This window comes from Rhinoraja longicauda, chromosome 9 (assembly GCF_053455715.1).
Source record: "Rhinoraja longicauda isolate Sanriku21f chromosome 9, sRhiLon1.1, whole genome shotgun sequence".
Taxonomy (NCBI): domain Eukaryota; kingdom Metazoa; phylum Chordata; class Chondrichthyes; order Rajiformes; family Arhynchobatidae; genus Rhinoraja; species Rhinoraja longicauda.
Window position 1 is genome coordinate 36,002,916 of NC_135961.1, and position 27,581 is coordinate 36,030,496.

General features: G+C 46.8%; 1 protein-coding gene across 1 annotated transcript in view; it reads right to left on the minus strand.

Annotated features, from left to right (window-relative positions):
* znf292b (zinc finger protein 292b) overlaps positions 1-27,581 on the minus strand; it is a 144,741-nt gene that overhangs the window by 74,761 nt on the left and 42,399 nt on the right. Inside the window, exon 2 of the mRNA XM_078405134.1 lies at positions 18,860-19,014. Coding sequence (XP_078261260.1) covers positions 18,860-19,014 — 155 coding nt within the window. The remainder of the gene's footprint in view (positions 1-18,859; positions 19,015-27,581) is intronic.

A 27,581-nucleotide genomic window follows, 5' to 3' on the forward strand; every position in this document is an offset into this window, starting at 1 on the left:
GAGAAAACAGGGACTCTGCAGAAGGACCTGGGCAGGTTGGGAGAGTGGGCAGAGAATTGACAGATGGAATATAGTGTAGAAAAGTGTGGAGTTGTGCATTTTGGTAGTAGGAATAAAGGTTTAGACTATTTTCTAAATAGTGAGGGAATCCAATAATCGGAGGTGCAAAGGGACTTGGGAGTACTGGTGCAGGATTCCCAAAAAGTTAATTTGCAAATCTAATCAGTAGTAGGGAAGGGAAACGCAATGCTATCATTTATTTCAAGAGGGCTAGAATACAAAAACTGAGTAATAATGCTGAGACTCTAAGGCGCTGGTCAGGCCGCATTTGGAGTATTGTCAGCAATTTTGCCCACCATATCTGAAGATGTCCTGGCTCTGAAGAGGGTCCAGAGGAGGTTTACAAGAATGATCCCAGGAATGAGTGGGTTAACATATGATGAGCATTTGACGGCACTGGGCCTGTACTCGCTGAGGTTTAGAAGGATGAGGGGGTACCTCATTGAAACTTACTGAATAGCGAAAGGCTTGGATAGAGTGGATGTGGAGAGGATGTTTCCACCAGTGGGAGAGTCTAGGACTATAGCCTCAGAATTAAAGGACGTTCCTTTAGGAAGGAGACGAGGAGGAATTTCCTTTGTCAGTGGGTGGCGAATCTATGAAATTCTTTGTCACAGAAGGCTGTGGAGGCCAAGTAAAAGGATATTTTTAAGGACTTGATTCATATCAGTGTCAGGGGTTATGGGGAGGAGGCAGAAGTATGGGGCTAGGAGGGAGAGATAGATCAGCCATGATTGAATGGCAGTGTAGACTTGATGGGCCGAATGGCCTAATTCTGCTCCTCTCACTTATGACCAGTCTTAGACTGGCAGGGGGCACTGAAATGGAAGCCTCAGATATAAACAAATGGTTTCATTGATGTCGTACCTTTCTTGTGCCTTTAAGAATGCCGAATAAAATGAAATGTGACCACTGTTTTAATGTCTGAAATGCAACAGAAAATTAGTACATAACTAACTCCATTCTGCTGTTGATTAATATGCTAAATATTGCCCAGATCACTGAAGACAACTCCCATGTTCATCTTTGATACAGTGACATGAGTTGCATCCCTCCGAGAGGGACCATCTTTTCCTAAATTCATTCAAGAGATGCAGGCTTCACAGACATTCAATGCCAGCATTTAATTGCTCATCCCCAACTGCCCTAAGTAGATGATAGTGAGCTGCCTTCGCGAACCACTGCAGTCTTTGACGTGTGAATGTTTTTAGGGAGTGAGTTCCTGGATTTTGACCCAGCAACAGTGAAAGAACACCGATGTATTCCCAAGCCAGGATGTACTGCAGCTTGGAGGGTGTAATGTATGAAACCCCAAAGGTGAAGAGGGAAATGTGATGTATCAAACCCCAAAAGTGATGGGGGAGATGTAATGTATGCAACGTTTGAATTCGTCATTAAAATGTAAATAAGAGCGCCCTCTAGAGGGCAGCCTTTTCATTTAAAATTTTAAATAAAAGTGAGACTATTTGCAGAACTCTTGGGTGCTGGACGTCTCTTTATTGTGCAAGTCACAATGGAACAATAAACAGACATTACATGGTGTCAGAAGTGCCAGACCCGTCAATGAAAGGGGCCTGACCCGAGGGAACGCCAGACCCATCAATGAGGGAGACCAGACCCGTCAATGCGAGAGGCCCAACCCGTCAATGACTGAGCGCCAGACCTGTCAATGTGAGAGGCCCGACCCGTCAATGTGAGAGGCCCGACCTGTCAATGCGGGAGGTCCGACCCATCAATGTGAGAGGCCCAACCCATCAATGACTGAGCGCCAGACCCGTCAATGACTAAGCGCCAGACCCGTCAATGAGAGAGGCCCGACCCATCAATGTGAGGCCCGACCCATCAATGACTGAGCGCCAGACCCGTCAATGAGAGAGGCCCAACCCGTCAATGAGAGAGGCCCGACCCTTCAATGAGAGGCCCGACCCATTAATGACGCCAGACCCGACAATGAGGGAGCGCCCGACGCGCCCAACCTGCTGAGTTGCTCCAACATTTGTGTCTATATTCTTGTAGTTTTCTTGTGTCTTTTTTCTTTCAATATACGCTGAAGGAATTGTAAAGAATGGAAAACGCGATCAATGCAAACTCCGTTTATGCACAGAGGCAGAGAGGAAAGCTCTTCAGTGGGTAGTCCATAGAGGTCAGAAGAGGTCAGAACACAGCTACCAGCCTTGGAGGGCATCTACAACACACGATGCCTCAGAAAAACCACCCGCATTCACAAAGACTCCTCACACCCCTGCAACAGTCTGTTTGAACTTCTCCCACCGGGCACACCCTACAAGGCCTTCTACGCCCACACCTCCAGACTCAGGAACAGCTTCATCCCCAGGACCATAACTGCTATGAACCGGTCCTGCTGAGCCGGATGGTCACATCGCACAGTGAACCGGTACAGATCTACGTGCACATTATTCTGTTTTAAAACTGTTCTAATTTGTTTCATTGTGTTGTTTAAATTAATACTGATTAGCTAATTGATTTATTGCATCGTATGGGAGTCACATTCCCAATCTCGTTGTACCCCTGTACAATGACAATAAAGATATATTGTATTGTATTGTATTGTAAAATATATATATATATATATATATATATATATATATATGATGCATGTTATCTAAGTGCAACAAATAATCTTTATTGCTATCGTGGCCTCGAATACGACTTGGTAGGCTGTTGATGTTTAAGTGTTATAAGTAGCGAGCAGTAAGCACCGCGATAAAAGTGAGACTACTTGCAGAACTCTTGGGTGCTGGACGTCTTTTTATTGTGCAAGTCACAATGGAGCAATACCCAGACATTACAGAGGGTAACTTCCAGATGGTGTTGTCATACTTTTGCTGCAGTGCATCAACTCCTGTCGATGGTATAAACTGCTGCCATAGTGTGTAGGTGGTGGAGTGGGTGTATGGCTGCGAATGGGATGCCGATCAAGCAGTTTCAATGTCTTGTATGGTGTTGAGTGTTGTTGAAGCTGCACTCGCCAACAAGTGGATAGTATTCCGTATACTCATTACTTAAGCCCTGTAGACCGAGGACAGGCTTTAGGGAGTTAGGAGATAAGTTAGAAGCAAGATTCCTCGCCTTGGACCTGCTCTTGTAGCCACATTAGTTTATGGCTACTTCAATTCAGGACCTGGTCAACGGTCCATCTGAATGACAATCTATCTATATTATATTATTATATTATTAAAACCCTCATATTGTATCTGCGTGTATATATACAAGTATATATATATATATATATGCGTATATATATTGCATTTCAGTATGTTCCCGAAATACAGCCAAAACAGTACACGATAGTGCGACAATTTTAGCGCCACCTTTATCACCATTGTCCTGCAGTTGTTATATTTTACGGTTTTCACTTTTTAAAACTAAAAATCACCTTTTTAAACTTAAAAAATCCCTTTTCCACCTGCCCTGCCTGTCAGCAGTGTTCGACATCACAATGGGAACCCAACGCGTCTGTGCCTGCGCAGTTGGGACCCGCTGATCTGATACTTATTTAAGATGTCCGCCAGATCCATGCGTGCGCAGAACAAACGGGTCCACGCCTGTGCAGTTAGGGCTCGTTGATCTAATACTTAAGATGGCCACTTGATTCGCGCGTGCGCACTTGGGGAAGGGTTGCCACTCGGAGGGGGGCTGGACCCGCCCGAGTGACGGGAGTGGAGGCCAATGAGTGGGGGGGGGGAGTAGAGAGTTCTCCTGCTGCTGGCTGCCGCGATTGTCGCCTGGGGCCGCATTGAGTGGCTTCCTCTCCCCTTTCCTCTACCCCCTCGCCCGCACCCGACCCTGGGGAGGTTTAAGGGGGGTTGAGGGGGGATGGAGTGGCTGAATGTCGTCAGTTGGGGGAGGGTTGCCGGACCTGCAGGAGAGATTTGGGCCCAACAGGGGGGGGTTGTGGTGTGTGTGTGCGTGATACGTATATCAGTTTGTTCACGGAATACAGGCAAAACGGTGCACGATAGCGCAGCAACTTTAGGCCCACCCTACTCACTATTCCCCGGCTCCAATGATCAAGTTTTGTTACATTTTAAAAGTAATTAACTTAATAAAGTTTAATAAATGCGCTCCCCCCCCCCCCCCACGAGGACCAGCGCCCGTCCCAGGCGTGCCCCGCACCTGACCTACTTCCTGTGGTGCAGCATGGCAGCAGAGGGTCAAGATGATGGCCATCGCCATCCAGCTGCCGTAGCAGGAGAGGTTTCCACCCAACGGATCCACGGCTCGCTCTGGCCACCGCGATGGCCGCCCAGGGCCGGGGTGAGTAGCTCCCTCTCCCCTTTCCTCTCCCCCATCGCCCGCCCACGTCCCTAGGGGAGACTCCCCGGCCAGCAAAGGATCGTCAGTTGGGGTAGGGTTGCCGGGCCCACAGGAGAGGTTTCCACCCAACGGAGGTTGCCGGGCTCGCTTGAGACATTTGGACCCAATGGGTCCACGCCCGTCTATAATTTATAACATGCAGGATTGCACTCACGTGTCAGTCCTAATATGAATACGTTTATTGGCCAAGTATGCATATACAAGGAATGTGCCTTGGGTCTCCGCTCACAAATGACAACACAAACATACAGTTAACAATTAAGAATAAAGCATAACCACATCAAAACAATAAGGATACACCATTACACACTAAACATGTGGGTGAAAATAAACCAGAGCAAAAAAGAGACTACAGACTGGTTATTGAGAAGAACTATCACCCGTGGAAAAAAGCTGTTTTTATGTCTGGCTGTGGCTGCTTTGACAGTCCGGAGTCGCCTTCTAGAAGGAAGTGCTTCGAAGAGTTAGTGGCCAGGGTGAGAGGGGTCAGAGATGATCTTGCCCGCTCGCTTCCTGGCCCTTGCAGTGTACAGTTCGTCAATGGGGGGGAAGGTTGCAGCCAACAACCTTCTCAGCTGTGCGAACGATCCGTTGCAGCCTCTGGATGTCGTGCTTGGTGGCTGAACCAAACCAGACCATGATGGAGAAGGTGAGGACGGACTCAATGATAGCAGTAAAGAATTGGACCATCATTGCCTGTGGCAGATTGTGTTTCTTCAGTTGCTGCAGGAAGTACATCCTCTGTTGGGCCTTTTTGACTGTGGAGTCGATGGTGGCCCCCCATTTAAGGTCCCTGGAGATGATGGTTCCAAGGAACTTAAATGACTCCACAGATGTGACTATGGTGTTGTTAATGGTGAGTGGAGGGAGGGGGATCTCTTCGAAAGTCTACAATTAGTTCCACTGTCTTGAGAGCAGTGAGCTCCAGGTTGTTGCGATGGCACCAGGACGCCAGCTGTGTCATTTCCCCTATGTAGGCAGATTCCTCCCCATCCTGGATCAGTCCAATCAGGGTAGTGTCATCCGCAAACTTGAGGAGCTTGACAGAGGAGTCTGCGGAGTTGCAGTCGTTGGTGTAGAGAGAGTAAAGGAGAGGGGAGAGTATGCAGCCTTGCGGAGCTCCTATGCTGAGGGTCTGCGGGTCCGAGATGTGCTTTCCCAGCCTCACATGCGGCTTCCTGTCCGTCAGGAAGTTGATGATCCACTGACAGAGGAGTTCAGGCACAGTCAGCTGGGAGAGTTTGTAGTGTAGTAGCTCTGGCACTATGTGCTTGTATCTCTTTAGCATAAATAAAAGAATGAAGTGAATTTACTCAGATCCATCTTTATAAACAAGATCAAAAGAGAACATATTTACAAAAAATCTCTTATTAAAAGTTTAACTAAAATTCTAGCTTATTGTTTTGGAGGATGCAAAGGCAAACATTCAATTCTTGTTTGGCAGCTTTTAAACTAATCAATTATGTGCAATAGGCTTTCATTTTACTGGGATATTTAGCTATATTCAATTCAATACAACCACATTTTAAAAGCTGTTTCATTACAATTAAAAAGGACCTTGTTGTGACCACATCTGGAGTATTGGAATATTTTATCCAATTCTGGACTCCTTCCTAAAATTGTATAATTACCAGTGGGAGTGCAGCACAAATCATCAAACTAGTTGCTGGAATGACAAATCTATTAAAAGAGAGGAGACAGAGTAGATGAGACCTCTATTCTCCAGAGTTTAGTTGAGAGATGATCTCATTGAAAGAAAATTCCGAGAAGGCTTGACAGTATAGAAAAACAGTGTGTTTCCTCTGACTAAGGAATTTAGAACCAGAGATTATAGTCTCAAAATAAGGGAAAGGTCATTTAGCACTGAGAAGAGGAGAAATTTATTCACTCAATTGTAAATATGTGGAATACTCTTCCTCTGAGGGCCATGGAGATTTACTCTTTGATCATATTCAAAATAGATCAATACATTTCTGGATATAAAAAGAACAATGGAAATGGAGAGAGGGCAGGAAACTACAGGGAACAAAACTGTTAAGGCACAGATTAAAGAATTGCCCATTTCTGCATGTCATCTATCTGCGATTTTACCTCAGGTTTTCCCTTTCTAATGCTATAGTCTGGCCTGCTGGGCATGTCCCACAGCCCTGTTATTAGTAACACAATGCAGATAAAGCAACATATACTAGTAGCTGCCACAATAATTCACTTTGAAGGTATTTATTCACAAAATGCTGGACTAACTCAGCAGGTCAGGCAGCATCTCGGGTGACGTTTCGGGTCGAGACCCTTCTTCAGTCTTCTTCTTCACCATTAATGTGGTGATGATGTTGGTTGCCTTTTTGAGACAGCAACTCCTGTAAATCCCTTCGATGGTAGGGAGGTCAGAACCCGTGATGGACTGGGCAGGGTTCTCAACTTTTTGCAGTCTTCTTCGCTCCTGGGTGTTCAATTTGCCGAACCAGGCCATAATGCAACCAGTAGACGCTCTCTACTGTATACCTGTACAAGTTCAAGAGAATTCTCTCTGACATACCGAATCTCCGCAATCTTCTCAGGAAGTAGAGGCATTGATGGGCCTGCTTTCTAATTGCATTAGTGTGTTGGGCTCAGGAAAGATCTTCAAAAAGATGCATGCCCAAGAATTTTACTCTCTCCATCATCGTCACATTGATAGAAAGGTTTGTGGGTCATCATCCTTCCTCTTCCAAAGTCCACAATCAGTTCCTTCGTCTTACACACATTGAGAGCCAGGTTGTTGTCCTGGCACCATTTGGTCAGTCGATCGATCTCACTTCTAAACTCCGACTCATCATCTGTAATTCAACCAACAATGGTGGTGTCAGCGAACATGAAGATGGAGTTCGCACTGTGTCCAGCTACACAATGTATAGAGTGAGTAGAGCAGGGGGCTGAGCACACAGGCTTGAGGTACTCCCGTAATGATGGTTATTGAGAAAGTGATTTTGCCAATTCAACAAGACTGTGGTCTGTTAATAAGGAAGTCGAGGATTCAGTTGTAGGGAGATGTGCAGAGACGCAGTTCCATGAGCATGGTAACCAGCTTTTAAAAAAATGTTTTCATCAAAAATATTTATTAAAATATTAAAATAACATATACAATACAATAAAATCAAAACAGAACCCACCACCATAATACAAGACAAACAATCAACTATTATACAGCTTTCTTACACTCCTTGTCAAGGATGCATTCAACACCCCAGGGTACCCAGAAGTCCTGGAAATCCCCCAGGGTGCCCGTGGACAGCGCGTAGTCCTCTCTAACACCACCCGAGCACGGACGTAACCCCGGCAATGGGGTAGGCAGCTGGCTCGGGCAGAGCCCTCTTCCACCGGGCGCCGTGACTCGGGGATAGAGTCTTCACAGGAAGCAGGGTGGGAAGATGTTTAGTCTGGATAGCTGTGGGAGTCTGTGGGTTTTTAATAGATGTCAGTCGATAGTCTGTCTCCTGTGATGGAGACGGTGAGATCTAGAAACAGTAGGGAAATGTCGGAGATAGTCCAAGTGAATTTGAGTGCAGGATGGAAATTAATCGTGGTTGATGAAGTCAGTGAGTTCTGCATGGATAGCACCGATGCAGTTATCAATGTAGCGGTGGTAGAGTTTGGGGATAGGGCCAGTGTATGTCTGGAACATGGAGTGTTCGATGTACCCAACAAAGAGGCAGGTGTGGCGGCTCCCAAGGGTCGGGCCATACCACTACCGACCCCTCGGCACGGGAATGGACCAGTCCAGGGGGGCGGTCCTTTGCTAAGGACGAGGTTTTGGGCGCAAAGTCATTCCAGCAGACTTGACCGGTCTGATAACTGTGAAATAAAACCGAACGTCCCGAAATACCCAGCTCCTCGCCTTTATTTCGGGCCTCTTTCGAAGCGCCACATTGGTGACCCCGAACAGTCCATTGATAGTATGATGGACGCAAGACGGAACGCCGACCATTCGTCCGGCTTGCAGGCCGACCAGGCCGCAGCTGTCGATGCGGTAGGCATCAAGCTCCCAACATTCTGGACCACCCGGGCTCGTGTTTGGTTTCACCAAGCGGAGGCACAGATCCAGCTGCGGGGCATCACAGCAGATGACACCCGCTTTTTCCACCTGATGGGAGCCCTTGACCAGGACACGGCCGAAGAGGTCACGGAGTTCCTCGAGGACCTCCCCACCCACGATAAGTATAGAGCCCTGAAGGAGCTGCTGCTCCAAACTTACGGGCTATCCAGAATGGAGCGGGCCAAAAGGCTCCTCCATATGCAGGGCCTAGGCAACCGGCGCCCATCTAGCCTCCTGAAGGAGATGGTCGCGCTGCTCGACGGGCACAGACCATACCTAATGTTCGAGTATACTTACCTGCACATACTGCCGGCAGACATTCGCCTGCAGCTCACAGACGCCTCCTTCGATGACACCCGGGCCCTCGGCAGGCGCGCGGATGCGCTGTGGATTGCGCGCCGTGATGACGTCAGCGCGCTAAACGTCACTCGAACAGCGCACGATTTTCTCCGGTCGGGCAGGGGAGCTGTGGAAGGAGTGACAGCTGCACCCCGGAGGCCCGAGAGATCGCCCCCGGTGGCCATTGCGGGTCCTGCACCTGCACATGCACCTGCAGTCCCACACCAGCAGGCTCCAGCCAGCACCAGCAGGAGACACTGGTGCTATTACCACCAGCGCTGGGGTGCTGCAGCCCGACAATGCCGCCAGCCGTGCACGTTCCCGGGAAATGCCGGGGCCGGCTGCCAATAGTCCCCGCGGCGGCCAGCCAGATTCACCGCCTCTTCGCCTGGGATCGGCGCTCCGGGGGCCGCTTCCTCGTGGATACCGGGGCGGAGCTGAGCGTCCTGCCACCTTCGCTGCTGGACATTCGTTCTGGGAAGCGGGGGCCCATCCTCACCGCTGCAAACAGGAGCCACATTCGGACTTTTGGCGTCCGCACGGTCCACATCGTTTTCGACGCCAGTCCTTTCACATGGCAGTTCACGATCGCCAACGTCTCCCAGCCGTTGCTCGGGGCTGACTTTCTGCGGGCTCATTCTCTCCTGGTGGACGTCAGGCAGCAGTGCTTAGTCCACGCCGCCACGATGGAGCCCATTGCGCTGCAATGAGCCCGTTGTACCCCCGCTGTTGTCCGTGGACTCCCATTTCGCTCGGGTACTGGCGGAATTCCCAGACATTATGGCCCCGCAATTCCGGTCGTCGACCCCCAAGCACGGGGTGGTCCATTATATAATAACTACCAGCCCACCCCTCCACGCACGAGCACGCCGACTGCCGCCTGAGAAGCTACGTCTGGCACGGCAGGAGTTCCACACGATGGAGTCCTTGGGGATCGTCCGCCCTTCCAACAGCCCATGGGCATCCCCACTCCACATGGTCCCCAAGGCAAACGGGGGCTGGAGACCTTGCGGGGATTATCGGCGGCTGAACGTCGCTACCGCCGCGGACCGATCCCCCTGCCCCACATCCAGGACTTCAACGCCTATTTGGCCGGGGCCACGATATTCTCGAAGGTGGATCTGGTGCGGGGCTATAACCAGATCCCGGTCCACCCGGAGGATGTGCCCAAGACGGCAATCATCACGCCGTTCGGTCTGTACGAGTTCATACGGATGCCGTTCGGCCTCAAGAACGCCGCGCAGGCATTCCAACGGTTAATGGATGGCGTGTGTCGCGGGCTGGATTTCCTGTTCGTCTATCTAGACGACATCTTGGTAGCCAGCCGCTCGCGGCATGAGCACTGTGCCCACCTCCGGCAGCTCTTTCAGCGGCTCAGCGAGCACGGGTTGGCTATCAACCTCGCCAAGTGCCGCTTTGGCGTGGCCACGATTGACTTTCTCGGCCACCGTGTGTCTTCGCACGGCGTGGTTCCCCTGCCGGACAGTCGACGCCATCCGCCCGTTTCCCCGTCAGTCCTCCCATCCATCCTCGGTGCGTGGCCTGCAGGAGTTCGTCAGAATGGTGGCGTTTTATCACCGGTTCCTGCCATCCGCGGCCCACATCATGTGGCCGCTATACGAGCTGCTGGCGGGGAAGCGTAAGAACGTCGTGTGGAGCGACGAGGCGGTAACAGCCTTCGACGGAGCGAAGGAGGCCCTGGCTCGGGCTGTGCTGCTGGTTCACCCACGGGAGAATGCCCCGACAGCCCTTACGGTGGACGCCTCAGAATCGGCGATTGGTGCCGTACTGGAGCAACTGACGGACGGGGGTTGGCGCCCCCTGGCCTTCTTCAGCCGGCACCTCAACAACGCCCAGAGGAAATACAGCGCATTTGACCGCGAGCTCCTAGCTCTGTACCTGGTGGTGCGCCACTTCCGCTATTTCCTGGAGGGCCGCCCGTTCACCGCTTACACGGACCACAAGCCGCTCACGTTCGCCCTGGCAAAGGTCTCCGACCCGTGGTCCGCCCGACAGCAGCGCCAGTTGGCGTATATATCCGAATACACCACCTCCATTTACTTCATCGAGGGGAAGGAAAACCGGGTGGCCGACGCGTTGTCTCGCCCCGCCGTCAATGCCGTTTTAGAAGTGGCGCCCGGCATTGACTATTCTGCCCTGGCGGAGGCCCAGGTAACGGACGGGGAGATGCCCGCCTACCGGACTGCCATCTCTGGCCTCCGCCTTGAGGATGTCCCCCTCGGCCCCGGAGGAGCGACGATACTGTGCGATGTGTCGGCAGATCAGCCGCGCCCCATCGTCCCTGCCGCGAGGCGCCGGAGGGTGTTCAACGTGGTCCACGGGCTGGCTCACCCATCCATCCAGGCGACGACCGCACTGGTAGCTGCGCGGTTCATGTGGCACGGTCTGCGCAAGCAGGTTGGCCACTGGGCCCGCACCTGCATTCCGTGCCAGACGGCGAAGATTCAACGCCACGTCCGGGCGCCACTCCAGGAGATCGGTCTACCCTGCCGGCGTTTCGACCACCTGCACGTGGACATTGTGGGCCCTCTCCCGCCGTCCCGGGGCATCACACACCTCCTCACGGTGGTGGACCACTTCACGCGGTGGCCAGAGGCCATACCGCTGGCCGACACAGCCACAGCTTCATGCGCTCGTGCGTTGGCCGCGCACTGGATTGCTCGCTTTGGGGTGCCTGTGGTCATCTCGTCGGACCGGGGGCCACAGTTCACCTCTGAGCTGTGGTCGGCCACAGCCACGGCCCACCTGTTGGGCGTGCGGCTGCACCACACCACGGCCTATCACCCGCAGGCAAACGGCCTGGTGGAGAGGTTCCACCGGCAGCTGAAGACAGCGCTGAAGGCGCGACTCTCCGGCCCCGACTGGATGGACGAGCTACCATGGGTCTTGCTGGGCATTCGGACTGCGCCCAAGGAGGACCTGGTTTCATCATCAGCGGAACTCGTATACAGGTCACCGCTCACGGTGCCCGGGGAGTTCGTGCCCTCGTTGCCGGGGCGAGAGGAACCGCCCTCATCCACCCTACAGCGCCTTCGAGAGCGAGTTGGCAAACTCGCACCGGTGCCGACGTCCCGCCATGGGACATTCCGCCCTTACGTGCCATCGGCCCTCCGGGACTGCGCCATTGTGTTCCTGCGCCGTGACGCCCACCGGACGCCACTCCAGAGACCGTATGAGGGCCCGTACCGGGTGCTGGAGCACGGACAGACAACCTTTGTCTTGGACATGGGGGGCCGGCCGGAGGCTGTGTCAATTGACCACTTGAAGCCGGCCCACTTAGACATCGACCAACTGGTGCCCAGCCTCGCCTCGTTCCGTGCCTCCGGTTCTGGGGGGGGGGATCCTGTGGCGGCTCCCAAGGGTCGGACCATACCACTACCGACCCCTCGGCACGCGAATGGACCAGTCCAGGGGGGCGGTCCTTTGCTAAGGACGAGGTTTTGGGCGCGAAGTCATTCCAGCAGACTTGACCGGTCTGATAACTGTGAAATAAAACCAAACGTCCCGAAATACCCGGCTCCTCGCCTTTATTTCGGGCCTCTTTCGACGCGCCACACAGGCATAGCAGGGGCCCATGCGAGTACCCATAGCTACACCTTGAATTTGGAGGCAGTGGGAGTATTCGAAGGAGAAGTTGAGGGTAAGGACAAGCTCTGCTGGGCAGAGGAGAGTGCTAGTGGATGGAAATTGGCTGGTTCTGCGGTTGAGGAAGAAACGGAGGGCTTTAAGACCTCCGTGGTGGGGGATATAGGTGTAGAGTGACTGAACATCCATAGTAAAGATGAGGTAGTGGGGGCCTGTAAAACGGAAGTCATTGATGAGATGAAGAGCGTGTGAGGTGTCTTAGACATAGGTAAGGAGGGATTGGACCAGGGGGGATAGGATGGAGTCGAGGCATGTGGAAATTAATTCAGTGGGACATGAACAAGCAGAAACAATGAGCCTGCCAGGGCAGTTCTGTTTGTGTATTTTGTGGAGAAGATAAAATCGGGCCCTGGTGGGCTGGGGAACGATAAGGTTGGAGGCTTTGGAGGGCAGACAGCTGGAAGTAACGAAATCAGAAATGGTGTGTGATATTCAGCCTGGTGCTCGTCTGTAGGGTCATGGTCCAAGAATAAGTAGGAGGTGTCTGAGAGTTGTCGTCTGGTCTCAGCCCGGTAGAGGTCAGCGCGCCAGACTACTACGGCACCTCCCTTGTCGGAGGGCTGTACGTTCAGGGGGAGAGAGGTGGGAATAGGTAAGGGGACTGGAAAAATTGAGACGGTTAATTTCCCACCAGTAGTAAAAAGGTCTAAAGAGGGTCATCCTGTGGAGTCCAAGAGGAGGGGGACCAGAGGAGATGAGAGAAACTTCACGACTAATTTCCATCCTGCACTCAAATTCACTTGGACTATCTCCGACATTTCACTATTGTTTCTAGATCTCACCGTCTCCTTCAAAGGTGACAGACTATCGACTGACTTCTATTACACACCCACTGACTCCCACAGTTATCTGGACTACACTTCTTCCCACCCTGCTTTCTGTAAAGACTCTGTCCCTCACTCCCAATTCCTCCGTCTACGCCACATCTGCGCCCAGGATGAGGTGATCCATACCAGGCCATCGGAGATGTCCTCATTCTTTCGAGAACGGGAGTTCCCTTCCATTATAGATGAGGCTCTCACTCGGGTCTCTTTGACATCCTGCAGTTCCGCTCTTGCTCCCCCCTCCCCCATTCGTAACAAAGACAGAGTCCCCCTTGTCCTCACCTTACAACCCATCAACCGTCGCATATGGCACATAATCCTCCGACATTTTCGCCACCTCCAACAGGATCCCACTACTAACCACATCTTCCCATCTCCACCCCTTTCTGCTTTCCGCAGAGACTGTTCCCTCCGCAACTCCCTGGTTAACTCATCCCTTCCCACCCGAACCACCCCATCCCAGGTACTTTCCCCTGCAATCGCAGGAGATGCAACATCTGTCCCTCTACCTCCCCCCCCCTCGACTCCGAAGGACCCCGACAGTCTTTTTAGGTGAGGCAGATGTTCACTTGCACCTTCTCCAACCACATCTCCTGTATCCGCTGTTCCAGGTATGGACTCGTGTATATCGGCGAGACCAAGCGCAGGCTCGGCGATCGTTTAGCTGAACACCTCAGCTTGGTGTGCTCAAACCTACCTGATCTCCCGGTTGCTCAACACTTTAACTCCTCATTCTCACACTGACCTTTCTGTCCTGGGCCTCCTCCTCTGTCAGAATGAGGCCCAGTGCAAATTGGAGCAGCACCTAATCAGATGTGCAGCACTTTGGTCAACGTGGGTTGTTTTTAAATGTGCTATACAAATAAAATTGACTTGACTTGACTTGACCTCATATTTCGCTTGAGTAGCTTGCACCCCAGTGGTATGAACAGTGATTTCTCCAACATCAAGTAGCCGTTGCTTTCCCTCTCTTGCCATCCCCTCCCTCTTCCCAGTTCTCCTACCAGTCTTACTGTCTCAGACTACATTTTATCTCTGTACTGCCCACTCTCTTGACATCAGTCTGAAGGGTCTCATTCCTTCTCTCCGGAGATGCTGCCTCCCGCTGAGTTACTCCAGCATTTTGTGTCTACCTTATAAATGTTTCGTCAGAAACGTTTAATTAGATATTTAATAAAGTGCATAAATTTTCTGCATAGTGTTTTATAAAACATTTATTAAATTGGCAGCCTCACCCATTTTATGATCCAAAATGATCTTCTGTTCCATCCAGCTTGGGAGCAGGCAAAAATCAATCAACTAAAGACTGCACTCAGCCTGCCTTATTTCAGCAAAATCCACTGTTTTTTTCCTGCATTGCTCAAAATAGAATTTATTGTTTGGCGATTTGAAAGTGTGGTGACAAGACACCAAGAATGAAGTGGGTTGTGAAATGTTTTCTTATCTCGTACCAGAATTAACTTGAAAATACTTAACAGTTTTGTAGCAGAATAGGAGGAGGGCAATGGTCACAAAAAAGTCATTAATAATCCTGAGGTTTGAACTAATAATCCAAAGATAAACACAAATGCCCCTTTGCTTGCAAAGGAATTTGAATACGGTAAATTAAATAGTTTAGTGGTACAGCATGGTAACAGGCCTTTCGATTTAAAACAAACATTCAATAGTCAATAGTCAATAGTCGTTTATTTGTCACATACACATAAATGTGTAGTGAAATGAAACATTACCCGCAGTTGAAACACTAAGACAAACTCATAAAAATCATAAAACTAGTTTTGTCATAAAACAGCATCTGGTTCACTAATATACTTCAGGAAAGGATAAATTGTGATATATTTGGTCTGGTCAACTCCAGAAAAGTCCAACCAAGCCATTCTGGTACATCAAGAATAAAATGTTGCAGTAACTCAGAATAAAAATGGAGGAACACACGACATCAACCTATGCATCAAATTCTGACTTGTCAAAATTGCTTCCAGCCCAACTAACCTCGTGTTTATGTTAAATTTGCATAACACAAACTAAGGGCTAGTAATTATAATGGAAAAGCTGTCCATTTGGAGGATTAAGCAACCATCTGGTTTGTCTGAACTCAGAATCATACTTACAGACCACACCCCAGACTCTTCCCTCACTGTCCTGCTAACATCCCATCTCACCAGCATGACACAAGCAACATGGCAGAACAGTCGCATGCAGGTAGAAGGAAGTGGCCTTCAGAGTCCTCAACCTCAGTGGCAGAACCACAAAATCTCGAGACTTTAGGTCAAGCGAGGGCAAGGCAGCCTCCTCCTAGTATTCCCCTTCAATTTATGAAGTAGTATTGCTTTATTGTTAAAGCAGCACTGAAGATAGCAAAAGCACCAACAAAGAAACCGTTAGCTGCCAATAACAGTCTTAATGTAATTCACCACAGCAGAGTCTTTCAGAGATAAAGACTCTCTTCTGAGAACTGGAAAACTGGATTTTTTTAAAAAATCACAATAAGTGTACTATTTATTATACAAAGGTTACAAGGTAATCAGAGAAAGTGTAGCACCAGAGGAGCAACTTGTGCATAGGGCTAGAGAATGTGTTCGAACTCTTAAATCAAAATTTCTAGTCTGCATTAACTAATGAGAAGCACATTTTAATTGGAGAATTTCGTGTTGCTGTGGGAAAGTGAAATTCTAGAACATGTGATCATAGTCTTAAAAAAAGAGGATGTATTAGATGTCTTGGTGGACTGATGTGGATAAATATTTGGCGCCTGATGTGTTCTATCTCAGCCTGCAAAGAAAGGCAAGCTTGCTAAGATTCTGACAAAGAATTTTAAATAGTGAGGATACCTTTAGGCGACAGGATATAATGAAAAGTTATAATGAATTGGGCAAAACAATGGCAGATGTGATGCACTGGGACAAATAAAGGTAATACGAATACCATGAATGTTAGGGGCCATGGACTGTTACGGAACAGAGGAGTCTTGATATGCGTGTCCAAGGATCACTAAGATAACTCAGTTATAAGTTTAGTTTACAAGCTTAGTTTAGAACATTCAAGAACAAAGGAGTTGCAGTATTACACTAACATTCGGGAAAAAAAATCATAACAATTAATTTATTATATATTTGTTTATCATTGTTGTTGCGTCTAATGTGCCTGTGAAGCTGCAGCAAGTAATACTTTCCCTGTTCTTATTCATATCTGCCACATATGAAAAATAAACTCTTTTGATACTTCTACTACTGCAATCAATGTAGTTTAGTTCAGTTTAGAGATACAGCGCAGAAATTGGCCCTTCGGTCCACTGAGTCCACACCGGCCAGCGATCACCGTACACTATCACTATCTTACACACATTAGGGACAATTTACAATTTTGCCAAGCCAATTAGCTTACAAACCTGGGAGGAAACTGGAGAACCCAGAGAAAACCCACGCAGGTCACGGGGAGAACGTACAAACTCTATACAGACAGCACCCGTAGTCAGGATTGAATCTGGGACTCTGGTGCTGTAAGGCAGCAACTCTAACTTCAAATGTTAGTTTCTTTTGAGCTCCTTGTATACACTGGACTTGTTGTCCTTGACTACTTCTGGACGGTTTCTGTGCCTTCCATAAATGGAATAAGTGTGTAATTTTCATGCCATTTCTTTAATCCTTAATTTAACGTTTCGAAGAAATGCACATTAACATTTGCTAATCTTTTCCTTTTTTGCATATAGTTACAAATTTTCTTAAAGTCAGTTTCTATGTTTCTTACTAGCTTGCTCACTCTTCCTTATCAGTATATCTTGGTCTTCAATTATGAAATGTTCCCAGCTTTGTGCTTTACTCTGCCGACATTACAAGCATTGGGTGGCACAGTGCCGCGACGGTAGAGTTGCTGCTTTACAGCGCCAGAGACCCGGGTTTGATCCTGACTATGGGTGTACGTGACCTGTGTGGGTTTTCTCCGGGACCTTCGGTTTCCTCCCACACTCCAAAGACATAGGCTAATTGGCTTGGTAAAATTGTAAATTGTCCCTAGTGTGTGTGGGAATGGTGTAAATGTGCGGGGATCACTAGTCAGCGGGACTCAGTGGGCCAAAGGGGCTGTTTCCACGCTGTATCTCTAAACTAAATTACATGCCTCGTTATTCACCCAATATTAATACTACATTTAACTTCTCTTGGTAGCATTGGTTGCTCAAGTTAGAGACAGGGAGAGCACATGAATATGACTTACAGTAAATATCAAGGGTGGAAAAGAAATACACCAGATTGACAAGTGTGTTTGAGATGTTTGCCCTCAGAAGGCATGAAATCTTTAAATTTAAATATAATTTTTTTTTTAATTTATAAAAATCATTGATCTTTTATTTACTTTTCTGAATGTTACAAAGTAAAACACATTTCTTGCGAGTGGCCCTGGGGTTTACATGGCAAATCTGTTCACCCAGTGGTCCCTCCTGCAAAACTCTGCACACCACCATCCTCGGCTCAACCATTTTCAACAATTTATTCATTTATTCTTATTCCAGGATATCAGTGTCACTGGCAAGGCCAGCATTTGTTGTCCATCTCGAATTGCCTTTGAGGTGGCGGCGGTCAGCGGCCGCCTTGTACTATTGCAGTTCTTCATGTGAAGACTGTGGTACTATTGAGTAGAAATGTCCACAATTTACACAGTCAGAACCTTTTACCACAGGGTGGAAATGTCCAAGGCTAGAGAGCATAGCTTTAAGGCGAGAGGGACAAAGTTTAAAAGGAGATGTGGGGCAGGTTTTTGTCTACACAGAACGATGGGTGCCTGGAAAATGCTTCCAGGGATGGTCATGAAGGCAGATACAATAGTGGCATTTCAGAGGTTTTTAATAGCCACAAGGCCTTGCAGGAAATGCAAGGATCTCAAGTAGGGAGAGGCATTTAGTATAACTTGTCATCATGTTCTGCATGGATATTGTGGGCTGAAGGGCCTGTTCTTGTGCTGTACTATTCTATGTTCTCTGTACACAATGATGAGGGACCAGAGATACATTTCCAAAACAAAATGTTGTGCCACCAATGTGGCAGATTACTTGACAGTTTTTTATCAGGCCATGTCTAAATGCTGTCTAGGTGTCATTGTAAGCAGGAATAAAGGCCATCTGCACCATCAAACAATGGTATTCAGATGCTCCACTCTTCGGATATTTTCTGTTAGATGAATAATTTTAGTGGATAGAATTTCTATTCTACAATTGAACAGCTTCAGGATAGGGGAAAAACCTGAAAATCAGATATTTGAAAAGTCTGGCAGTAAGTTTAATTTTTTTTTAATTGAAGAATGGTGGAATATGCAATAGATAACGTTTATAGAAGTCAGCTATCAACATTTCATTACTGGAAAAGATTTTTACGTAACCATTCCAACTGCTCAGTTCACAAATTTAATTAGCACTCCAAGATCCAACTGTTTTCACTAGAAGAATTCTGCACAATACACTTTAAATTGCTAGACTTTCTACTTAACTTATCCAAACATCAAATAACTGGGTTCTACACCAAGTTAAGAGGAAATTCTACTCCCATTATTTGCCGTTGGTAGTACTTACAATGCTAGTCGGTCAAGCACAAAGCATACATTCTCACACTCTGCAGTGAGGAAAGGTCGTGCCTTTGAGTAGTTCTGTATGGCCACAGTATACACTTCCAACAGAGGTAAAGGATCTTCAGAGATTTTCCACTTCCCAGCATACTGTACAAGTGTCTGAAATAAAATGTTAAAAGTCAATGCTTGCAAGCTAGGATGATGTGTAAAGTTTACTCATAACAGCAAGTGTTAAGTTTCTGACATAGCAAGCAATTTTCCAGTTAATGTATCTGGTCTTCAATGTCAAGTTTACAGAAAAAACTAGAGATGTCAATTTTGACATAATACCCTTTATAACATTTTTCAAAAACTCAATCCACGTGCAATATTAGTACTTCTCATTTCTGAGTAGCAAACAGTTCAAAAATGTCTTGTGCTACTACAACACCTTGTCCTAAAATATCCCAAAGTGCCTCACAGTTGTAACCAGGCCAGGCACTAAACCAAGAGAGACTGCCTCTCAAAAATATACTTAAAAATTTTACAACTGACATATTTTTACCTTTTATAGCATGGTAAAGGCAACATAAGAAAAAAGACTAGTTAATTTTTAGAATTAGTCATGGAATCGTCCAAGATGGAAACAGGTCCTCCAACCTGACTCTCCACTCCGACCAAGATGGCCCATTTGAGCTCGTCTGCCCGCGTTTGTTCCATTTCCCTCTACTCTCCTCTTATTCTGGTGTTTATAACCGAGACTACTGAAGGCACAGTGCCTAAGCTTTTCCTATTCATGGAAGAACAGCACCTCATTTCGCAATAATGAACACCGAATTTTCCAATTTCAGCCAAACCACCCCCTCTTTTGCCTCCCTTCTGATCTAATACACAATTTCTTTCCACTCCTTTTTTCCCTGTCATCCAATTCCATTTCCCTCCTTCACCTCAACACCCAGTGCTACCCCTTCCGGGTCCTCGCCCACCCCCCCCCCCCCCCCCACCACCACCCAGCATCCTGCCTTCTGGTTCTACATTTCTTATCAGATTCCATCATCTGCAGCCCTTTACTTTTCCCACTTATCAGCACCTGCCTTTAGAAACATCTCTTCCCTTCTCCCCTTCTGATCACTTGTCAGCTCTTGCCTTCTGATCACTTGTCAGCTCTTGCTCCACCCCTTCTTTCTCTGCCAGCTATCTATCCTCTACTCCAGTCTTAACAACCCAAAATATCATCTGAAGAAGAGTTCTGACTTAAATGTCACATCCATATTCTCCAGAGATGCTCCCTGACCCAGAGTTACTCCAGCACTTTGTGTCTCTTTTCATCTGTCCATTTCCCTCCACAGATGCTGCCTGCCCTACAGAGTTTCTCCAGATTTTTGCACCACACCAGCAACCTTCTGGTCCTCGATGCCCAAGTCTTTAGAATATAATACTCAAGACTTACACTTTTCATCATTTGTTTCTTTTAGCAACTTGAGATACATTTTAACAAGGCCTAGCAATTTATTCATACTTTAAGACTGCAGCCCCCATAAGGTATCTTCTCTATGTGCATTATATTCAGTGCTTCACATTCTGCCACCTTAATGTCATTTTTACATCATCGTCCTCTTTCATGCAGACAATTTTGAAGAATTTATTCAGAACTTCACACATCTTCCGCCTCCATACTGCTGTTTAGGTTTCTGTAAGAACACTTTTTTTGAATCATTTTTCCCTTTTCACTTTTCTTATTTATAGAAATGTTACTATTTTCCTTGATTCTACTTGCCAATATTTTTTGTGAACCATCTTTGCCTTCCTAATTTCCTTTTTAACTTCACACCTGCATTTTCTGCACTCTTCCAGCAATTTTGGCAATGAGCTCTCTGCATTAGTAATTGGCTGGGTAAATGTAAAAATTGTCCCTAGTGGGTGTAGGATAGTGTTAATGTGCGGGGATCGCTGGGCGGCACGGACTTGGTGGGCCGAAAAGGCCTGTTTCCGGCTGTATATATATGATATGATATGATATGATTTGTCATACTGTTTTAGTCATACAGCCTAGAAACAAACCTTTCGTCCCATGTCTGCTCATCTACATCCTATTTGCCTGCAGAGGGACCTTTATTATGCCTTGTCTATTTAAGTGTTTGTCTAAATGCCTTTTAAACATAGTAATTGCATCTGCCTCTCCCCCCCCCCCCCCCCCCACCACATCTGATTGTTTCAGATATCTCAGTGAAAACAACTTACTCCTCAGATCTTCTTTAAAACTCCCACCTCTCACTTTAAAACCATACTTTTAAAAAGTCAGCCATGACTTTCAAAGGATAGAATGATCATTTTCTGCTGCTACTTTTTAATACACTTATCAATATTATTCTCCCTTGCAAACAAAGCAAACAGCAGCAAGGCAATGGTTTGAGTAACACTTTGAAGCAGAGAATTCTTAGTGTGGGAGGAGTCCATTGAATCCATTCATCCATAAGCTCTCTGTAAAACAATCCTGTTACTCCAACTCACCGGCTTCTTCCCTTTACATTTGCAAACTATTTGCCCTTGAGCCATTATAATTATTTTTTAAATGGTACAATTGACTATTTTCATCATGCATAAAGGCAGTGAATTCCAGAATTAATTTAACGCTAGCTGATTTCAGGAAGAAGCTATTTTAGTCTGGTTCCAGTATTCCTTTAATTAAGTCTGAACTTAATGGAACATTCACAAGTCAATTTTGATTTATTTTGTGCACAGATGGATTGCAATTGATACCAACTAGAATGTAACTTTCAATTAATCAATAGATCAACCGAAGCTAAGTGCTGAAAATGAAATTCCATTTCATCCCATCCTTTCTGAAAAGCAAACTTATTCTGTTTTGATTTTGTCCCCTATCACTATTCTAGGCAAAGGATTAAAAATGGGATCCCATTGCAAAAGATAATTGAGGGACTAATATTACAAGTATTACAAATAAACACATTTTAAAACCAAAACAGTGCAACTGTCTCTCTTTCCAGTTATATATATATTTTTTTAATTAACATTTGTTCCTTATTTCAAACTAAACAGTTTCCTTCTATAACCCAACCTATTTTACCACTGTGATTTCTAAATAACTTGAAAGATGTTACAAATTTTATGCCAAGCTGCGAAACACCATCTGCATTACAATAGTTTGTGCAAAGATGGACTAAATCAAAGCAACTTGTTACGAAAAACAAAAAAAGAAAACAGGTCTGAATAGGAAGGAGGCAAATGTTCCATAATATCTTAAATAACTGGAGTCAAAACAGGAAAGTAAACAATTTTAATTGATTGAAAAATTTAGCAGATCTAGCTGCATCCAAACAGGGAAAGAGTGGCTGTTTCAGGTCAATGATCTTATTAAAACTAAAATTGGTCTGATATCAGTTAGCAACCACGAGTGCATTTGTATGAATTTAGTGATGCAAGCATTTTCAATTTATGACTCCTATCTGGAGGGCATTCTCAACTGACTTTTGTCCGCTATTAATTTGACCAAGAATTTACATTAGTACTTCTAAGAAAATCCAAAAATAATTATATTGTATGTTGTTCACTGAAGTACAAAATGACAATAAAATTAGTTGTGCGTAACCAAAGAAAAGCTGTGCCCAACTATCTGCCTTTGGATAAACAGTTTTGTATCTTTCCTTATCATTAAATAAAAGCTTTAAACCAGAAACTTCACAGACTTACATTTTAGACAATAGACAATAGACAATAGGTGCAGGAGTAGGCCATTCGGCCCTTCGAGCCAGCACCGCCATTCAATGTGATCATGGCTGATCATTCTCAATCAGTACCCCGTTCCTGCTTTCTCCTCATACCCCCCGACTCCGCTATCCTTAAGAGCTCTATCTAGCTCTCTCTTGAATGTATTCAGAGAATTGGCCTCCACTGCCCTCTGAGGCAGACAATTCCACAGATTCACAACTCTCTGACTAAAAAAGTTTTTCCTCATCTCTGTTCTAAATGGCCTACCCCTTATTCTTAAACTGTGGCCCCTGGTTCTGGACTCCCCCAACATTGGGAACATGTTTCCTGCCTCTAACATGTCCAACCCCTTAATAATCTTATACGTTTCGATAAGATCCCCTCTCATCCTTCTAAATTCCAGTGTATACAAACCTAGTCGCTCCAGTCTTTCAACATATGACAGTCCCGCCATTCCGGGAATTAACCTAGTAAACCTACGCTGCACGCCCTCAATAGCAAGAATATCCTTCCTCAAATAAGGAGACCAAAACTGCACACAGTACTCCAGGTGCGGTCTCAGTAGGGCCCTGTACAACTGCAGAAGGACCTCTTTGCTCCTATACTCAACTCCTCTTGTTATGAATGCCAACATTCCATTGGCTTTCTTCACTGCCTGCTGTACCTGCATGCTTCCTTTCAGTGACTGATGCACTAAGACACCCAGATCACGTTGTACGTCCCCTTTTCCTAACTTGACACCATTCAAATAATAATCTGCCTTCCTATTCTTACCACCAAAGTGGATAACCTCACACTTATCCACATTAAACTGCATCTGCCATGCATCCGCCCACTCACACAACCTGTCCAAGTCACCCTGCAACCTCATAGCATCTTCCTCACAGTTCACACTGCCACCTAACTTTGTATCATCGGCAAATTTGCTAATGGTACTTTTAATCCCTTCATCCAAGTCATTGATGTATATTGTAAATAGCTGCGGTCCCAACACCGAGCCTTGCGGTACCCCACTAGTCACTGCCTGTCATTCTGAAGGGGACCCATTTATCCCCACTCTTTGCTTTCTGTCTGTCAACCAACTTTCTATCCATGTCAGTACCCTACCTCCAATACCATGTGCTCTAATTTTGCCCACCAATCTCCTATGTGGGACCTTGTCGAAGGCTTTCTGAAAGTCGAGGTACACCACATCCACCGGCTCTCCCCTGTCAATTTTCCTAGTTACATCCTCAAAAAATTCCAGTAGATTAGTCAAGCACGATTTCCCCTTCGTAAATCCATGCTGACTCGGAACGATCCTGTTACTGCGATCCAAATGCTCCGCAATTTCGTCTTTTATAATTGACTCCAGCATCTTCCCCACCACTGATGTCAGACTAACTGGTCTATAATTTCCCGTTTTCTCTCTCCCTCCTTTCTTGAAAAGTGGGATAACATTAGCTACCCTCCAATCCACAGGAACTGACCCGGAATCTATAGAACATTGGAAAATAATTACTAATGCGTCCACAATTTCTAGAGCCACCTCCTTAAGCACCCTGGGATGCAGACCATCAGGCCCTGGGGATTTATCAGCCTTGAGTCCCATTAGTCTACCCAAGACTTTTTCCTGCCTAATGTGGATTTCCTCCAGTTCCTCTGTCACCCTAGGATCTCTGGCCACTAGAACATCTGGGAGATTGTTTGTATCCTCCTCAGTGAAGACAGATCCAAAGTACCGGTTCAACTCTTCTGCCATTTCCTTGTTCCCCATAATAAATTCCCCTGCTTCTGTCTTCAAGGGACCCACATTTGCCTTAACTATTTTTTTCCTCTTCACATACCTAAAAAAGCTTTTACTATCCTCCTTTATATTATTGGCTAGTTTACCCTCGTACCTCATCTTTTCTCCCCGTATTGCCTTTTTAGTTATCTTCTGTTGCTCTTTAAAAGAGTCCCAATCCTCTGGCTTCCCACTCTTCTTTGCTATGTTATACTTCTTCCCTTTTATTTTTATGTTGTCCTTGACTTCCCTTGTCAGCCACGGGTGCCTCTTACTCCCCTTAGAATCTTTCCTCCTCTTTGGGATAAATTGATCCTGCAACTTCTGCATTATTCCCAGGAATACTTGCCATTGCTGTTCCACAGTCTTCCCTGCTAGGGCCTCCTTCCAGTTAATTTTGGCCAACTCCTGCCTCATGCCTCTGTAATCCCCTTTGCTATACTGTAATACTGACACCTCTGATTTTCCCTTCTCCCTCTCCATTTGTAGAGTAAAACTTATCATATTGTGGTCACTGCTTCCTAATGGCTCATTTACCTCGAGTCCCCTTATCAGGTCAGATTCATTACATAACACTAAATCCAGAATTGCCTTCTCCCTGGTAGGCTCCAGTACAAGCTGTTCTAAGAATCCATCTCGGAGGCACTCCACAAACTCTCTTTCCTGGGGTCCATTACCAACCTGATTTTCCCAGTTTCCCTGCATGTTGAAATCTCCCATGACCACCGTAGCATTACATTTGTGACATGCCAATTTTAGCTCCTGATTCAACTTGCACCCTTTTAACAAGATCTATAATTCCTGTGGCATTCCTGCAGTTTGTGTTATACAACTTGAGTGTAATCATTAATGGAAGAACCATGTGCTCTTATGCAAGCCAGTAACAGGTAAGATTAATACCATTGTGTGAGTACGACATTCCAATTTCAAAATATCAATTCCACACCAAATGGAGACAATACTGATGCATAGTAAACGCACAGGCAGATTGGTTTCAAATCAAATGAAACAGGTTCAGAACAGATCTGAGAACAGTCTAAAATGCCCCTCAATTGGATCAGAATGGAATGGGAAGGAAAATAAGTATTTGGGTTTAGATTAGATTCAGACAGGCCAAAGAGACATCAGATTCTGGACAGGTATTAATTTTAACGAGAACAGGGTGGACCCATTGGGCCCAAAGCTCTCCTGCATTGATCTAGCACCCTTTCCCTCCACCCCTAGCCGACCCCGAGCCGAGCCGAGCTGGGATTACTCACAGCTGTTGTGGGGGAGAGAGGAGAGGGGAGAGAGGAGAGGGGAGAGAGGAGAGGGGAGAGAGGAGAGGGGGAGAGAGGAGAGGGGAGAGAGAAGAGAAGCGAGGGGAGAGAGGAGAAGGGAGCCCCTGATTGCGGGCGGGCGGCTCCGCTAACGGCGTCCATCTTGTTTGTGCGAGTGAAGAGAGAGTCCTATGGTGACGTCATACGCACAGCAGCCCTTGGAAAAAGTTCTTTAGAAAGGAGATTTTTGAACTTTAAAATGTCTGTAACTTAAAAAATATAAGACCGATTTAAATGAAAGTTGTTCTAAAGAGTTGCTGCGATTAAGGTGGCGCACAAATTGTGGTGCTACGGTTTACCGTTTTGGCAAAATCACAGAAATACATAGATAGATACATACGGATATATATATATATATATATATATATACAAGATCTGAGTTTTAGTAGTGTAATATATATATATAGACCGTCTCTACCCCGTTCCTCGTAGAGGGGGTACAGGCAACGGGGTGACTGAGGAGCCCTGGACCCAAAGCCCCCTCTTCGCCGTGGTTTAGAAGGGACGGAAGGGAAGGATGAGTGGACCATCAGTCCGACCATCTCCCTCCTGCTCGGAAGTGTCCCTCGGGTGTGAGAAAGCGGGGAGAGTGAGGGGAGAGAGGAGGGGAGCCCCTGATTGCGGACGGGCGGATCCGCTAACGGAGTCCATCTTGTTTGTCAAGAGTGAGGAGAGGCCGTGCCTCTCTGGTGACGTCATATGCACAGCACTTTGAAAAAATGTGTTTAGAAATGAAAGTTTTAAACTTAAAAATGTCCCTAACTTAAAAAATATACGACCAATTTAAATAAAGCTTGTTATAAACAGTCGCCAGGACAGTGGGATTAAGGTGGCACTGAAATTGTGGCGCTATGGTTCACCGTTGGCTGCAGGTCCACATCTCACATAAATAAATAAATAAATAAATAAATAAATAAATAAATAAATAAATAAATAAATAAATAAATAAATAAATAAATAAATAAATAAATAAATACATAAATAAATACATACATACATACATACATACATACATACATACATACATACATACATACATACATACATACATACATACATACATACATACATACATACATACATGGGGGGGGGGGGGGAGAGCGAGCTCATCTCACAGTCGCACGGGTCTCTCTAACTTAAAAAATATAAGACCAATTTATATAAAAATTTTCAATAACAGTTGCCAGGACAAGGTGGTTAAGGTGGTGCTAAATGGTGACGCTATGGTTTACCGTTTTGGCTGTAGGTCCACATGTCCACAACAAAATCTCACCTATTCCCCCACCCACACTCAATCCTCCCCCACCCCCCTCCCCCCCACTCTCCCCTCTTCCCCACCCCCACTGTCCCCCTTCCCTCCACCACCACCCCTCCTCCCCAGCCCCTCTCACCCCCCCCACCCCCACTCCCCAAATTTCTCCTGCGGGCAACCCTCCGTGCAAATCCCACCCCACCCCACCCATAGGGGTGCTCACTCCCAAATAAGCGACAAGGTGACGTCACCGCCCCGCACCCCATCTGATCTCACCCAGCCAGCGGCCACGTGCTACCGCTCCACCTATGGTGGCCGCCCGGGCCGGATGGTGGGTTGCTATGGGTTGGGATGGCGGGTTGCTACGCAACCTCTGTTAGGTGGCACCCAGGCCAACAGTGCCCCCCGGGCCTAATATGGGACAAGGGTGGTCCCGTATGGGACAAACCAATTTAGCCCAAAATACGTGAAGTCCCGGCTAATACGGGACAGTTGGCAACCCTACCCACTCCAACCCCCATCAACCCCCATTATTCCCCCCTCCCCCCCACTCCATCCCCCCCCTCAATCCCCCATTTTCACCTCCTACTCCTCCCCCTCCCCCGCCGTTTGCACCATCGCAAAGTCGAAACATCGTAAGTCGAAGCATGTTAAGCCGGGGAGCATCTGTATTAGATCATGT